Source organism: Kogia breviceps, chromosome 5 (assembly GCF_026419965.1).
Source record: "Kogia breviceps isolate mKogBre1 chromosome 5, mKogBre1 haplotype 1, whole genome shotgun sequence".
NCBI classification, from domain to species: domain Eukaryota; kingdom Metazoa; phylum Chordata; class Mammalia; order Artiodactyla; family Physeteridae; genus Kogia; species Kogia breviceps.
In genome coordinates this window covers 12,583,692-12,600,003 of record NC_081314.1, presented here as the reverse complement: position 1 = coordinate 12,600,003, position 16,312 = coordinate 12,583,692, and the positions used below count along the sequence as shown (strand labels likewise).

The window sequence follows — 16,312 nt, the reverse complement described above, 5'->3', positions numbered from 1 at the left end:
GTCTGGAGGTTTCTCAAAAAAATTAAAAATAGGACTATCATATGATCCAGCAATCCCACTTCTGGGTATACGTCTAAAGGAAATGAAATAACTATCCTGAAAAGACATCTGTACTCCCGTGTTCATTGACTGCAGCATGATTTATAATAGCTGAGGCATGGAAACAACCTGTGTCCATCACCGGACGGGTGGATAAGGAAAATGTGGTGTACTCAGAAAATGGAATGTCCAGCCATAAAAAAAAAGACGGAAATTCTGCCATCTGCAATACCATGGATGATGGACCTTATATGTGGATCTTAAAAACCAAACTTATAGATGCAGGGGACAGACTGGTGGTTGCCAGAGGCTGGGGGTGAGTAAAATGAATGAAGGTCATAAAAAGTGCAAACTTCAAGTTGTAAGATAAAAGGAAAGCAGGCAAGCAGAGAATGCCTCTAGCACTTTCATGTCTACTCATTCATTATAAACAGGAGCACACTCAAATATGATATAGCAAAAGAATGACTTTAGTGCTACATGTTGATCTCAGCTATTTCCACCATAAATGAGGACAGTAATCACTGGTGAACCCAGCTCGTCCCAGCCCCCAGTGATGCTCTACTTTACTGCAGTGACTTGCCCAGACTTATACCACATACGGGCACATACATGCACATCCTGACTCGGGCACCAGTATGCCTGTAACACTGGCAGCACAGTGCCAGGCTCAAGAGAGGGGGCTGCGGAGGGTGAGTGAGGAAGCAAGCGCCAGTAGATGACAGCACTCCACGTTTGAAGAGCTGTTGCGTGAGCCCCAAGGAAGTTGGCCTTGGTGGGCTCAGACAACAGGTACAACCTTATTTATTTTGCAAATGATAGGAATCAGGTTAACAGAAGGTCAGCCCTGCCCTCTGCCGCTGGTCTCCACTTACTTGTCACTGGAGATGCTGCAGTCTATGACTGTTTTTCTGCTTGTATTGATGATTATAAACGGCAGCTGAATGGTGGAGTTCAGAGCTGGAGGGCCCTGGTTCTGCTGTTCGTTTTGCCGATTTCTCTGTACCAGGTTTTTGAAAGCGATTTGCTGTAATGATCAACAAAATTACACATATAGTTATTTAACGTGGAGAGGTGAGTTGGAACTAAGTGAATTAGATACATTTAAAATATAGTTTAAAATTAGAGCATTTAAAGAGGCCCTTCACCTACGAGTTAATTAAAATTAAACATTTAAGAAAAAAGATTAGAATGTTCCAACTCAATAAATATATTTCGAGGGGAAAAATATACATTTAAATGGTGTCTAACATATCCTAATACAAAAAATGGGGCCCATGGTTTCCATCAAGCATAGAAACAGGATCTTACAAATCTGGGAGAGCCAGTGACACGTGCGACCCTTCTTAGAGTGATACAGCAAAAGGACTTGTTTTCTGTTTACCTAACACAGACTCCTGAGAGCTTGGGGTGAAATATGCCCCTTAGATTGTCTAGCCCAGAAATATGCAAACTTTGTAAAGCCACAGAATGCTTTCTTCAAATGAAATCTTCTGGGACACCCACTGTTTATAAAACAGATGGAAGCATCCTTGCTCTGGCTGGCTGCACTGGGGCTGAGTCCTGAGCCCTGCCAGCTCTGCCCCCATTGACTGCTTAGGTTCCTTTACAGAACTGCTAAGCGTCTTTAGGGGGCACAGTTTGGAATCTGGTCCAAGCCTCTCCCCACCTGATATCTTCCAGATGAGGGAACTGAGGCTTAGCATTGATTATAAGGTATATAAGGCCTGAATCTTTACAATGAATTTTGCTGCTACTTTTAGTTATAACCATTAATCAAAAGTCAAAGAAAGAGACCTTGCCACCCCCTTTTATTTTATGTATTTATTTTTGGCTGTGTTGGGTCTTTCGTTGCAGTGCACAGGCTTCTCATTGCGGTGGCTTCTCTTGTTGCAGAGCACGGGCTCTAGGCGCGCGGGCTTCAGTAGTTGCAGCACGTGGGCTCAGGCAGTTGTGGCTCGCGGGCTCTAGAGCGCAGGCTCAGCGGCCATGGCTCACGGGCTTAGTTGCTCCGCGGCAAGTGGGATCTTCCCAGACCAGGTCTTGAACCCAAGTCCCCTGCATCGGCAGGCGGATTCTCAACCACTGCGCCACCAGGGAAGCCCCCTACTCCCCCTTTTAAATAAGGCAAATGCATCTCAGAATTCCACAGCTAGAAAGACCTTACGCAGCTGAAGTCTTTCATCTGCTTGTGGAACAGATATTGGTTTAAAAAGCTCCTGAAGTTACAGCCTTGCGACTCTTCCATCAGCGTGTTCCCTTTTCTCACCCAGCAGTGATGCATTTAAATTATTTTCTTATCCTACGAGTGTTTATGTTAGGTCCTGGGCCTTAACTGAAGCTTGATTAAAATTACTGTCATCTTAAAATGGCTGGGTGCTATCTCCCTAGAAAGTAAACATTTACTCTTTTAAAATGCACAAAACAGAAGGGAAACCAATTTATTCTAGCCCTGACAGTGTGTCCAGAACCACCACTGTCAACACCATTCATTATCAAACATTACTTAAGTCATACGTATTAATTTGTTCTTTTCTGCTGCTAACGAACTAAGGCTATTTTATATTCAATGCTTAGTTCACTTAAGAGAGGAAAAATATGCTGAAACTGTAAAACTGGGGAAAAGAATTATATGTTCGAATACTTCTGCCTAGCTTCCTTACTCTTCTAGAAAAAGCATCTCGGAGACACCCCCAATACTCTTCCTAGCTTTGTGGTCCTAGTGTCATGGGAGGGCCTCGGTAGAGGGGGGAATATGATCAGCGGTAAGTAAAAGTGCTTACGTGTGTATGTATGATTCATTGTTAAATACTGTGTACATTTAATAGCATCGAAGATTTTTCTTGTGCAAAGCACTGTGAATACAGATATAATGTTATTTGGATAGTAAAAAGAAAAATCGTTTCCCATTTGTTTTGGACTGATTTCCTTATTTGTTGCCCTTGATTGATTTCCTTCAGCCTTTTGTTCTTTTCCAGGCTCATTAACATCTATTTCAGAGGCTAAGCAGCTTCAGGTGGATTCAGACACTCATTTTGCCCTGCATTAGTAGCTCTGGAAAAGATTTACTGGCTGAAGGGACAATGATACAGACAAAAGTAGGGCATCTAGATTATCTGTAGGCAGAATCTACTCACACCATTCCTCTCCCACATCACCAAGGATGAAAGACAAGTGGTGCCATGTAAGTAAAAGTGATCTGGGTCATGTGATGTCAGCAGCTGTGACCTTAACTTGTTAAAAAAAAAAAAAAAAAATGAAGCTAGCTTAGCCTCAGCGAGGCAAATTTTTCCTGTTTAGGGGCAACTTGCTTAATTTTATGAGGAAGAAATAAGCCATCATATCTACCAGAAGATTAGAAGTTATACTTGGGGTTTCATTTTAATGTTTAGAGAGACTTGCTTTTATAAATGTTGACAGCTAGGTTGTGCCTGGGTTGAAATCTTTCATAAACATTTACTTTGAGAGACAGTAGAGGAAAAGAAACTTAGGACTTAAAAAAAAAAAAAAAAAAAAAAGGGCTTCCCTGGTGGCGCAGTGGTTGAGAATCCGCCTGCCGATGCAGGAAACACGGGTTCGTGCCCTGGACCGGGAAGATCCCACATGCCGCGGAGCAACTAAGCCCGTGAGCCATGGCCGCTGAGCCTGTGCGTCCGGAGCCTGTGCTCCGCAACGGGAGAGGCCACAGCAGTGAGAGGCCCGCATACCGCAAAAAAAAAAAAAAAAAAAAAAAAAAAAAAAAAAAAAACAAACAAAAAAAAAAAAAAAGCAATGTTCATTGTGTAAAGATAAGCAGGGGAAAACATATTCCAGTTCATCCTCTGTGCCGGCCATCTAGGGATGGGAAAGCCCCACGTACATGAGGGCGATTTTTGCCCGGCGCAAGTCTTTCTGGTAAACAGATAATTACAGGCATACGGATAAACAGGTTTTTATAATAACATATGCCAAAAATCAAGCTCCAAAATGTTCCATGAGGGTTTTGAGGAAATGTGAGGAAGGCCTAGCACAGCGTTTTAGGGTCTGTGAGTTGCAAGGGAAATACTGCAGATACTGCAGGGACAGGGACGCCAGAGAGGCAGCCCGGGAAGGAGACAGAGAGGCAGCCCGGGAAGGAGACGGCGAGGCAGGCCAGGTCTCTCAGCAGGCAGAGCTGTACGGGGAGCAGGCACAGGAATAAACTGTCAGCTTTCAGGCTTTGTTTTTCTTTTAAGCTGCAGAATGCTCTCTTCCAACAAAGCCTACTTTGGAAGTCCAGTATGAAAAATACATAAGACGCCTGCTCCAGAGGCAGTTCCCATAGGGGCCAGTGCGAGATGCAGACACAGAGCAACAGGAAGGCGGGGCCTAACGAGCAGGGAACATCATGGCGGCGCTGCCTGGCTGGGGGGTCTGCTGCTGCCCCCCTGGCCCGCTTCCTCCCCTCCTTCCTCCCCGGACCACACGCAGCTGTGGAAGGTCTTCTCCTTCCTCTCTGATGTGTACGTAAATGTGAAAAAACAAACGAACAAAGAAAAAGAAATACACCTCTAGAAAGTGAAAAACAACAATCTGGAACATGTAGGAATACTTAACCTATTCTGTCCGTGAGACAAAGTGAGTATTTTAGGGGGAAAAAAAAAAAAAAGTTACAATTATTTGGTAATTTATTGCTTCCTTTAGTTCTGAAAAGTAGATGCACCAAAAATGAAATAGGACCTATGGTTGTTCAAATCCACATGGATTTCATGATTGGTTGAAAGCTCTTCATATAAAGATAATTTGCCGATTAAAAACAAAAGTATAAAGACTCGCTGGCTCATTTCACAAAGTTCTTCTGATTGGACTGGAAATGACCCGCTGTACTGCTCAAAGTGAATTTTTACACCGACTGCCAATTACCAAAAATAGAAAAAAAAAAAAAGGTCCATCTACCCTGTGATTTTACCTCACGATTTTATACAAGGCCTCTACGATATTTTTTTTAATTACCCAGATTCTAGACAGTTATCAAAAAAAGCATAAATACAGGGATCCTTATTACACTATAAAATTTAATTTTCCTAAACAGAAATGCGTTTTAAGTTTCGGTATTTCTACAAAGCTTATTATGTTATAATGTCACTTACAGATCATAAGTATTACAGGTGGATCAGATTATTTTGCTCAAAGCGCCTAAAATTTAACTAGCCTTACTCCTTGATGTTCCAAATAAGGGCTCAAATAACTTCTGTTCAGAGTAAGGGTAAGAGTCAAGTGAACTGCTGCATAATATGTTCCACGTTAGAGCCGCTGTGAGGCCCCCTGATGTCGGTGGGAGATGCGGCAGGCGGGTCGTGAGCGCGGGGTGAGCTCAGGCGTGGCAGAGGCTGCCCTAGCAAGGCCCCACCAGACACCCAAAGGCACCCACAGCAGAAAACGCTGACTCAAAGCAAGTAAGGGGAGAGGCAGAGTACAGGTAGAGGAGGTAATGAAACACACCCCCACTTCTTTACCTGTAGGAGAAGTTCCTGAAGCTGGGCCCGCTTCTGCTTTATCCGTTCTATCCGCCTCTGCTTCTCGATCTTTGAAACACAGGTTACAAAATAGCATGAACATATGCAGAGTAGAAAGTACTGCTCGCTTTTCAGGTCCCAGTTCTGAGATATGGAGAATTTTCCTTAGAGACACTCAACCCGTTTTAACTACAAACGTCAATAAAGGCGAATCACACCTTCTGGGTTTGGGTGAGCAAGCAGGCAAGACAGCAGAACCGTGGCAACTGCCATCACAATGGCCACCACCGCCTCTGTGAGCACTTGCTCTGCAGTGCCTGTTGCTATTTATTACAGAAGCGCTCATCAGAGCGCCAGCTAACACGTGGTGAATACCTACTCTACTTGCCGGCCCTCAGCTGAGCCCCGGACACATGTTCTCTTAATTCGTCTTCACAAAACCCTAGAGGTAAGTACTGCTGTTGCCCCTTCTGCAGTAAGGCAACGGAGGCACAGAGAGGGCTAAGTAACTGCCCAAGGTCACACAGCTGGTGAGTGGCCAGAGTCAGGATTTGAACCTAAGCCACCTGGTTTCAGGGACCCTATTATTAATTCCTTTGCTCTATGAACCGCCAAGAATGAGGTAAGATCTCATTTAAGATCTCCGTTTAACTGCCTCTTAAACAGGCACAGCTGCTAACACAGAGAGGCTACATATTCAATACGAAATCCCTACTTGTTGTAAGAAACATGCTCACGGGACAAATTTCTCAGCTTCAAATAACTATTATTTTCCTCACTCTCACAGCTACCTAGAAAACATATTGGGGTCTGAATTTCCCATAGATGAATTCCTCACTGTGTCTTTGGGCAAAAGCCAACGATATCTAATAAGACTTTTAAAAAATCTACTCCAGTAGCGTATTTCTTTTTCTTCTTTTTTTTTTTGCGGGGGGGGGTGGGGGGGTTGCGCCTTGCGGCATGCAGGATCTTAGTTCCCCAACCAGGGATGGAAGCCGGGGCCACCGCAGTGAGAGCGCCGAGTCCTGACCACTGGACCGCCGGGGAACTAAGCAGCGTCTTTCTTGTTTGCTCCCCATCTAGTCCACACAGAGAGTTTCTCTCATGGTGCCTTCTAACCACCACCACGCTTGAACCCTAAAACACTGAAGACCCACTGTAAAATCTGTGCTCTCCCCCGTTTGGAAAGATGCTGCAGGGGGTTCCCCCTGTGTCTGAAGCTGTGACAGGGCAGCCCCCATCTGCCCCTCACGCTCTGCACCCAGCCAGGCCAAGCTGTACTCATGCTGCCTCTAAAACACTTCTCCGGCCTCACTGCCACAGACAGAACTCAGCCCCTCCCCAACCCACCCGCCCTCACCTTCCCTCCTCATCTTCCTGTCAGTTCAACTTCCAACCCACTCGTAGAGTGACCCTTTAGAACACACGCCCTCAGCCCTCTTCCTTATCATTCTCCAGCAGCTTCGCTTGTTTATAGGATCAGGTCCCTACTGCTTTAGCACTCAGAAACCTATGCCCTCTCTCCCGGCCTCTACCCTGGCCACACCCACTGCGGGCATGCCCTCTTCAGCCTGCCTCAGCCCAGGCGTATCTCTGCCCAGAGAGCCCTCCCTGCCCTAAACCACTTGGCAAACTCCTACTCCTCCCTCAGGACTGAGCACAGGGCTTCCTTCTTCTTGGTAAAGTCCTCCCTTAGCTCCCTTTCCAGAGAATCTGTACAGACTTCTTCCACAGGAGTCATCACGTTTCTGGCTAACTCCTTTTACATTTCTGCTCTCCTCTATTAGTATGAAAGCTCCTTGGGGTCAGAGCTTTTGTCTCGTATAATCTTTGTTTAAGCACATGGTAGATGCTAATAGATTACTGCTTGCTGAGTCTTTGTTATCGGCTTAATATTACTGGTAATTAATATAACCCTCAAATTTCACTCTATCAGGAGGAGAAAAAAGGACATAGCCACCGTAGCACACGAAGAACATTATTCTAGAACTTCTGATGACTGCCTGGTCTCTCCCTCCATCCACAAGTGTAATCATACCAAAAGTTTTTGATTTGCTGGAGGGAAAAAGGGACGAAAAAAACCACAAAATCAACCATATTCACCTCTAAAGCTGTAGTCAGCCTTGGTCTACTACCTTTAATGGCCATGACAGTAAAATTATATCACATCAATTTAGAAATAGTGTGTCAGGACACATGCTCACTTAGGAAAGATTTTGTCCAATGCTTAACTTAACAGAATAAACAATGTTTTGTCATACATCATCCACAAATTCGTGTAAGCTGAACATTCCAACGAGGATTCAAATAAAATACCATACCATTCTGCTGCCACTGATTCGAGTCAAAGGTTAAATACAAGAAATAAACAGCCAACTTGATCCAGTTTTTTGGATGGATACAGCAAACATTTCCTCAAATAAGATAGCATTTCTATCACACAAGTCACCAAACATTTCTTAGTAGAGTGCTCAGAATGAAATTAGCATAAAATAAAGATCTCCAAAAAACAGTAAAAATCAAGTCATTTAATTTCTCTGTCCCTCGGTTTCATCAGGACATGAGTCAGACTAGACCTCTCTAAATCTCCTTCCAGTTCTAAAATTCTACATAGAAGAATCCACTAAAAAAAAAGGGCATAGTACACATGAACAGTTAGGAATATTTTAATACTATGTGATTATATCTCTAAATTAAAATGCCTCTGATGTAAAAGAAAGCAAACTACTATCTGTAAACAGATTGTCCTCACTTACCTCCAGGTTTTGACATTCCTGAGCAGAATTGGTAGGCAAGCCGATCCACTTGATTTCTTTTTTTTCCTTTGAAATTATGTTCATTGCCATTAGCACATTTAAAGCATCATAAACTCTTCGCCTAATGTTCTTCTGGTCATAAGCCTGCTAAAAAATATTTTTATTGAGTGATAAATTTTAAAAGGTTAAGATACAGTCACAGGATATTAGAATATTTAATTAATATTATTATAATACCTTCAAAGTCCTGAAAGAACTGTACACCCAGTGAAAGTATCCTTCAAAAGTAAAGATGAACTAGATACTTTCAAGCAATCTAAAACATAAAACAATCTTAAAAATAAAGATTATGTTACCAACAGATCTAAATTAAACAATACTAAAGGGCCTTCTTCAGGTAAAAGAAAGATAAGCTAAGATGGGGATGGAATGAAGAGCAGCTCAAAAGGTAAATCTCAATACTCACTGCATACAACACAGTATCTTGTAGAGTCTAGAATACATAGAGAACTAATATACATGACAATAATAGTATATACATGAGAAAGGCGTAATGAAGTCAATGTGGCTAAGGCCTTGCAGTGCCTAGGAGGACACCAGACTTTGAAAAGTCAAGGATCCATGTTTTAAGCTCTAGTCAACAGTGCTTCTCAAAATGTGGTCCATGCACTAGTGCTGATCTGCGAACTATTACTAATATACAATGGAAATAGTGAACTTGCACCAAAATATAATCACACAGATCACTACACACACTGTTCAGTTCAGCTGACTTTTTTTTTTGCAGGGGGGTGGGGGGGCGGTTAGCAAGACTTTCTTAATGAAGGAAACTGCGTTAACTTACATTGTGGAAAAGCCCCTTATCTGACTGTGCACAGGTGGGTCATAAGAACCAAATCCAATCAATCCATGAAAACAAAGGAATGTGGAACACTGAATCAATTTAAATATAGAACTAAACTTAAATAAATGGGAGATGTAAGTTATAGAACTGAATGTAAGTATTAGAAACCCTGACACTGTAGAAATAATGATAATACAACAAATATCAGGAGGAGGCAGCAAAGGAGGTCTGATCTCCTCTTTGATGTCAGAAGGGGCATGAATTCAAAGCAGATGAACTAAGTAATGATTTTGGCACAATATATTCATTTAAAGTCATGAAAACAACAACAACAATATTCTTTTAACAACTGCCACTAATATATTCAATCTGAATCCTGTGGTAGAGGGGAAAACTGGGAGATGGGAGTAAATAATAGGCATATTGATTTATTTTTCCCTCCATAATCAACAGATACTGGTCTATAGGTGATAACTCAAGAAATAAAATACTGAAGTTACTTGAAGTTCTATAAAAAAAAAAAAAGTTAAAGAACTACAGACTACAAACCTTCCAAATTATCAGAAAAAAAAAACCCAACCCTTGCTTATATTTGGGAGTGGGGTGGGTAGTTAGTAAAAATGTATGTATGTTAGATGTTGAGAAGTGCTAGGAAGAAATGCCTCATTGTAGTGACAGCTGAGTGAAGATTCAGTGGAGAGGAGAGAGAAACCATATGGATCCCTAGCAAAGAGTATTCCAGGCAAAGGAAACAGCCAAGTGCAATGGCTTGATTGGGAGCCTAGCCACTAAATGTGTGGCTGGAGTGCAGTAACTGAGGGAGTGGGTAGTAGGAGATGAGAGGTAATACTGGGCCAGGTCACACGGGGGCTGGGCGACCGTTTAGAGAACTCTGAAGCTCACTGAAAATCAGAATGTCATATACTTTTTCTTTCAAGTGCCCAGGGAAATTAAAAGAAAAAGAAATCACCACATAATGGCTCACAAGAAAAATCTCAAAGCAATCCCCCCAAAAAGGAAAAAGTTCAACTCACAATTTCCAATCACAGGTAATAAAGGTAAAAATTCATGACAATGAACAAAAATTCCTACCACCTGGAACCATAAGAAACTTTTCTAATGCAATTCTTAGGCTACAGAGGAAATTAAAACCAAAGTTACAGAATATCTGAAGAATAACGTATCGGAATCAATGGGATATGGCTAAAGCCACGCACAAGAGGAAAAGTCGGAACTTTCCTGGTGGTCCAGTGGTTAAGAATCGGCCTCCCAATGCAGAGGATGCAGGGTTCGATCCCTGGTCAGGGAACGAAGATCCCACATGCCGCAGGGCAACTAACTACTGAGCCCATGCACTCTGGAGCCTGCGTGCCACAACCAGAGCGAAGTCAGCATGCCACAATGAAGAGCCCATGCACTGCAACAAAAGACCCCACATGCCACAATGAAGATCCCACGTGCCACAACTAAGGCCCGATGCAGCCACATACATACATACATACATACATGGAAAAGTCACAGCCATAAAGACTTTCATTACTAAACAAAGATAATAAAAGTAAATAAAGTATACATCATAGTCTGCAGGGTAGAGAAATAACAAAAGTAACTTCAGGAAAGAGAACAGACTATTAAATACAGATAAAAACAGAAATCAACTGCAAAACAGGAGGTTGATACAAACAAATCTAAGAGATGTTTGGGTTTTTTTTATTTTGGAAATACAATTGCAAATAATTTTGAGAGCATGGATGAAATGGAGGATAGTCTAAGAAAACATAAAATACCAAACTGACTCTTAATGGAGAAAGCAATTGTAAACAGACTAATCACCAAAAAAAGAAATGGAAAAAGCTATCTAAACTCTACTCCCCACCAAATCACCAGGCCTAGATGGTATCTCAGGTGATTTCTATAAAACTTCAGGGAACAGAACTAGACGTCCAATGCCATTAAGTCTGTGATGGAGTAGAGAAAGAGAAAGAGAAAACCTCTAAATTCATTTTATAAAGCCAGCATAACACTACTAATCAAAAATGCTAAGACGGTAGTGAACTGCAGACGGGCGCCATGGAGGCCTGCGAGCAGGTCCAAAAGGGGCCCTTGGAGCTGAAAGGCGTCGCAGAGCTCAGCATGACCAAGCAGAAGGAGAAGAAGGACAAAGACAAGGCGAAACGCCTGGAAGCGATGGGAATGAGCATAAAGAGCAAGGAGCAGAGGTGTGGCCTGGAAAAGTGGGCCTCGGCCCAGGTGGCCTTGGAGGAGATGCAGCAAATGGAGAAGATCCTGAAGAAAGCATCCAAAACCCACACACCGAGCGAGCGCAGAGGACTCAACCGAGACCTGGACACACTCCGGGAGCGCTATGACGCGCCCGGAGTCAGCTGGGCAAAGTAGCTTCCCTGCTCCAGGGTATGCAGTGGCACGGCAGGGGAGCAGAAGGCCAAGCTGGGGTTATGTCTGGTGCCTTTGGTATTTTCCAGAAACATTCTTTTACACACACCCTTGTGTCTTCTGCTGAGACAGTGCTTTTCAAAGCAGTGTGCCCTCATTCCAGACTTGATTAAAGTAAGACTGTCCTTTTATTCTACTTTGATTTCTTGGTAGCACATAGGAGGTAAACCATTTCAGTTTGGAATGGGAATTTTTGAAACTTATCCAGAGATTAAGGTTATTTCTGGGTAAGTGCCATGGAAAAGTGTTTTCACCCCTGAGTTGCATCTACCTCTTTGGACAGCCATCCAGCTGCCTCTGCCTGCATGAGGCTGACTCCAGAGGAGAAGGAGCTAATGCCAGGGTAGCCTGCAGCATGTACACCCCTTTAGGGCCCTTCATGGGCTGCCCTGCCAAGCTCCCTCTAGCTTGGGGCTTCTGCTCTTCCACCAAGAGCCTGGGGAAAAATGTCTGAAGCTTCATGGCCTTCCGTCGGCCTCCCCGGCCACCTGGCCAGTGAGACAACGCAGCCTGGGCAGCAGAACAACGACCTAAGGCGAGGATGGAATATACCCCTTGTCCCTTTCTGAATCTGGGCCAGCTCGTGGCCTCTTCTCCCAATACTCCATTCCGACATGTCTGGTGAGTGTTGCCAAGGCAGGCATTGCTAATCGAGTACAACATTCTTTGTAACGGAACTCAGACACAGTCTGCTTCCCTACTCTCAACGCTAAGATCGAAGTAGTTCCTGTATTTATACAGACTTGGCACGTTAATGTGTTTGGCATTCCTGGCCTAAGGACACCTCAAGGGTGATGGGACCAAGGCGGCAGGGTCCCAGCACAGACAGGCATGGGTGCAATCCAAAAGGAGGACCCAGGTTCTCATGCTGGAGAACCAGGAATTTTGAAGGCCCACGTGTACTCACGGGATAAGGATCAAACTGCATATGCTACTGGGAGAAATGTCTGTGTTGACAAAGACACTGAAAGAATAACAAAGCCAGAAGAGAAACCAGTCTGGGACTCATATGTGAACTGCAGAATATTAAAAAAAACAGCAAAGATGGTAAAAACAAAAGTAAAAAAAAACCCTCACCAATCTCATTCATTAATCCAGTGTAAAAATTCTAAAATTTCAGGAAACTATCCAGAATTTGATTAAATTCAGCATCCATTCCTAATTGTTTTAATTAAGAAAAAGGAAATAAACATTCATTTAAAAATTAAGTTATGGTTACTATCATCTCAAAATAAAACCTTTATCATAATTAAGGTTGCAAAACTACAAATGTTTCCACTAACGTCAAGAATTAAAAACTCAATATGACTACAGTTACTACTATTACTTAATACTGTTGTGGAATACATACAGTATGACTACATTTAAATAAAATGCAAACTGATCTATAATGATAAAAAGCATATCAGCAGTTGCCTGGGGATAGAGGGAGAGGGAGGGATGGATGACAAAGGCAGGAAGAACCTTTTGGGAGTGATGTAAATGTTTTGTGTCTTGATTATGGTGGTGATGACACAGGTGCATACAACTGTCAAAACTCACTGAATTTTACACTTGAAATGAATACATCTTATTGTATGTAAATTATTCCACAGTAGATAAGGAAAAAATAATTTAATTGTACACTTAAGACATGTGCACTTCCCTCCCTGCATGTAATTTTATCTCCATTTTTTAAAAGTGAGAATGATTTATACATGCTAAAAAAGAGGCTCTAAAATAAATATTGTTAAGAAAATAAAATTTAAAATGAAGCATGGGGCTTCCCTGGTGGCGCAGTGGTTGAGAGTCCGCCTGCCGATGCGAGGGACGCGGGTTCGTGCCCCGGTCCGGGAGGATCCCACATGCCGGGGAGCAGCTGGGCCCGTGAGCCATGGCCGCTGAGCCTGCGCGTCCGGAGCCTGTGCTCCGCGACAGGAGAGGCCCACGTACCACAAAAAAAAAAAAAAAGAATCCGCCTGCCAATGCAGGGGACACAGGTTCGAGCCCTGGTCTCGGAAGATCCCACATGCCGTGGAGCAACTAAGCCTGTGCACCACAACTACTGAGCCCGTGTGCCACAACTACTGAAGCCCACGCGCCTAAAGCCCATGCTCCACAACAAGAGAAGCCACCACAATGAGAAGCCCGCGCACCGCAAGGAAGAGTAGCCCCTGCTCGCCACAACTAGAGAAAGCCCACGCACAGCAACGAAGACCCAACGGAGCCCCAACGTAGCCAAAAGTAAATAAAATAAATTTTAAAAATAAATGAATAAAATAAAATGAGGCATACAAAAGCATAATCACATGTGTGTTTACAATAATAAAAGAAATAAATTTTATTATATACATGTATAAAGAATGTCCGGAATGATACTCAGGAATCTGGTAATAGTGAATAGTGCCTTTGCGGAGGCAGATTAGGGTCTGTGGTAGAAGAGAGATATTTTTTATTACATACTCTTCGGTACAAGTGAATTTTTATAAACATGTTCATGTAGTATTTTTTCAATTAAAAACGAGATGAAATATTCTTATTGACTTAGACATGGAAGAAACACTAAAAGGTTCAGAAATGTATCTGAAGTCACTCAAATATAAAAAGCATATTTCTAAAAAGTATGTTTCTTCAATAACCCCCAAAGACATTTAAAAAATACTTGTCCATCTTTATGTTTAAATAAATAGTAAAAGAATTCTAAGACAAAACAACAAAATTCCCCAACAGACAATATGAAACCCTCAAGTAAAGGAGGAGTTGGGGTTCCCTAGCTTGTCTGAATCCTCGAATTGACACAGACAACCCAGAGAGGTACACTGCTGCATCACTCATCACAGTCAATGTCAAGTGCATGATCTACCTACCGAATCAGCTGCCAAATGGTTATTTGAATTGGTGAACTCGGACACCAGCTCATCAGCTACTTCATTATAAGATGTTGTACCTTTCCGCTGAACTTTCTCACACACTTTCATTGAAAAATGTCTCAGGCCCTTTCCATTTTTATCTCCTTTTTTGCTTCGTTTGCTAAAAGAGAAAAAAAAAATTATACTCCATTATACTTTATTAGAGATTTCCTTCATAAAACATAAAATAATGTGAGAAGACAGGAATTTGATAAATTTTACATTGAATTAGAGATAAGGAAACGCTTTAAACAATTTTTGCCTTAGAAGCCTAATAAAGTGTAAAGCTAGAGTGCTTTTCTATGCCCACTCATTTGTTCAATAAATATTTACTGACCAGTTACTTACTATTATGTGCCAGGTACTGTTTTACACATTGGGAGAAGATCCGTGAAAACAACAGACAAAAACTCTGCACTTGCAGAGTTCAGATTCTCAATACTTATCATTTTGTATTCTATGTATGCTACAGCTTTTTTTTCTTTCCACTTAAAATTAAAAGTACCATTATTCTCAGGGTTTAGTTATCTACTCAATTTTTCAATCAGAGGTCATTGGTATTAATAACGAATCTACATCTTCGGTTATCTTAAGTTAGGTTAATGCCTAGGTCTAACCTTTGATAACTTAATCATTAAAATTTCAGGGGCACAGTTTAGTTCTACTAATATCTGAGTACCAATTATATAAGAGGACCTGCATGAGGAACTAGAAGTACAAAAATGATAACTGAGGCAAAAACCTTTCCCTCAATGAGTCTTGAGGCCAGAAGAGAGACAAAACAGACATATAATGACAGATAATTCTAATATAATAACGTAAATGCCAAGTCAGAGTTACTCACAATGTTCTATGGGAATTAGGAAGAGGGATATCTAGTCTAACTGGAGGAAGTCTTCCTGGAGTAAGAATCAGTGAAAACAATCAACAAAATGAAAAGAAAATCCATGGAATGGGAGAAAATATTTGCAAACCCTTTATGTGGTAAGTGGTTAATATCTAAAATATCTAAGAAACATCTACAACTCAATAGCATAACAAGTAACACAATTAAAAAATAGGCAAAGGACATGAATAGACATTTCTCCAAAGAAAACATATAAATGGCCAACAGATATATGAAAAGGTGTTCAACATCACTAATCGTAAGATAAACACAAATCAAAACCACAATGACATATGATCTCACACCTGTCAGGATGACTATTATTTTAAAAAAAAAGATAACAAGTGTTGGTGAGAGTGTAGAGAAATTACAGTAGAACCCTTGCACATTGTTGGTGGGAATGTAAAAATGGTACAGCTGCTATGGAAAAAGAATATGGAGGTTCCTCAAAAAATTTTAAATGGAACTACCATATAATCCAGCAATCCCATTTCTGGGTATATACCCAAAAGAATTGAAATCAGGATCTCAAAGAGATATATCAGTCATGTTCACTGCAGCTTTATTCACAATAGTCAAGCTATGGAAAACTCATAGATGGATGAATGGATAAAGAAAATGTGGGGTGTGTGTTTGTGTACACACACACACACACACACACACACAGAGGAATATTATTCAGTCTTAAAAAAGATAAAACCCTGCCATCTGTGACAACATGGACGGACCTGGAGGCCATCATGCTCAGTGAAATCAACCAGTCACAGAAGGACAAACACCGCATGATTCCACTCACATGAGGTATCTGAAATAGTCAAACTCACAGAAGCGGAGAGTAGAATGGTGCCTGCCAGAGGCTGGAGGGAAAGGGGAAATGGGGAGTTTGCTATGCAAAGGAACCTAGACTTTATCATATTCCATCAGTAGAATGATATTCATTTATAAGTTATTTACATGTTCTACTGTGTTAT

The 16,312-nt window shown here is 41.8% G+C and overlaps 1 protein-coding gene across 30 annotated transcripts in view; it reads right to left on the bottom strand.

Annotated features, from left to right (window-relative positions):
* TFDP2 (transcription factor Dp-2) overlaps window positions 1–16,312 on the bottom strand; it is a 174,376-nt gene that overhangs the window by 8,964 nt on the left and 149,100 nt on the right. For 9 of the 30 annotated variants that reach the window (XM_059064949.2, XM_067033665.1, XM_067033654.1 and 6 more), the window contains 4 exons: window positions 14,414–14,576; window positions 8,270–8,416; window positions 5,514–5,582; window positions 915–1,066 (listed from right to left, as the gene is read on the bottom strand). In XM_059064949.2, coding sequence (XP_058920932.1) covers window positions 915–1,066; window positions 5,514–5,582; window positions 8,270–8,416; window positions 14,414–14,576 — 531 coding nt within the window. Of the gene's footprint in view, window positions 1–914; window positions 1,067–5,513; window positions 5,658–8,269; window positions 8,417–14,413; window positions 14,577–16,312 lie in introns of all 30 variants that reach the window. The other 21 variants (XM_067033653.1, XM_067033655.1, XM_067033674.1 and 18 more) reach the window with 3 other exon arrangements.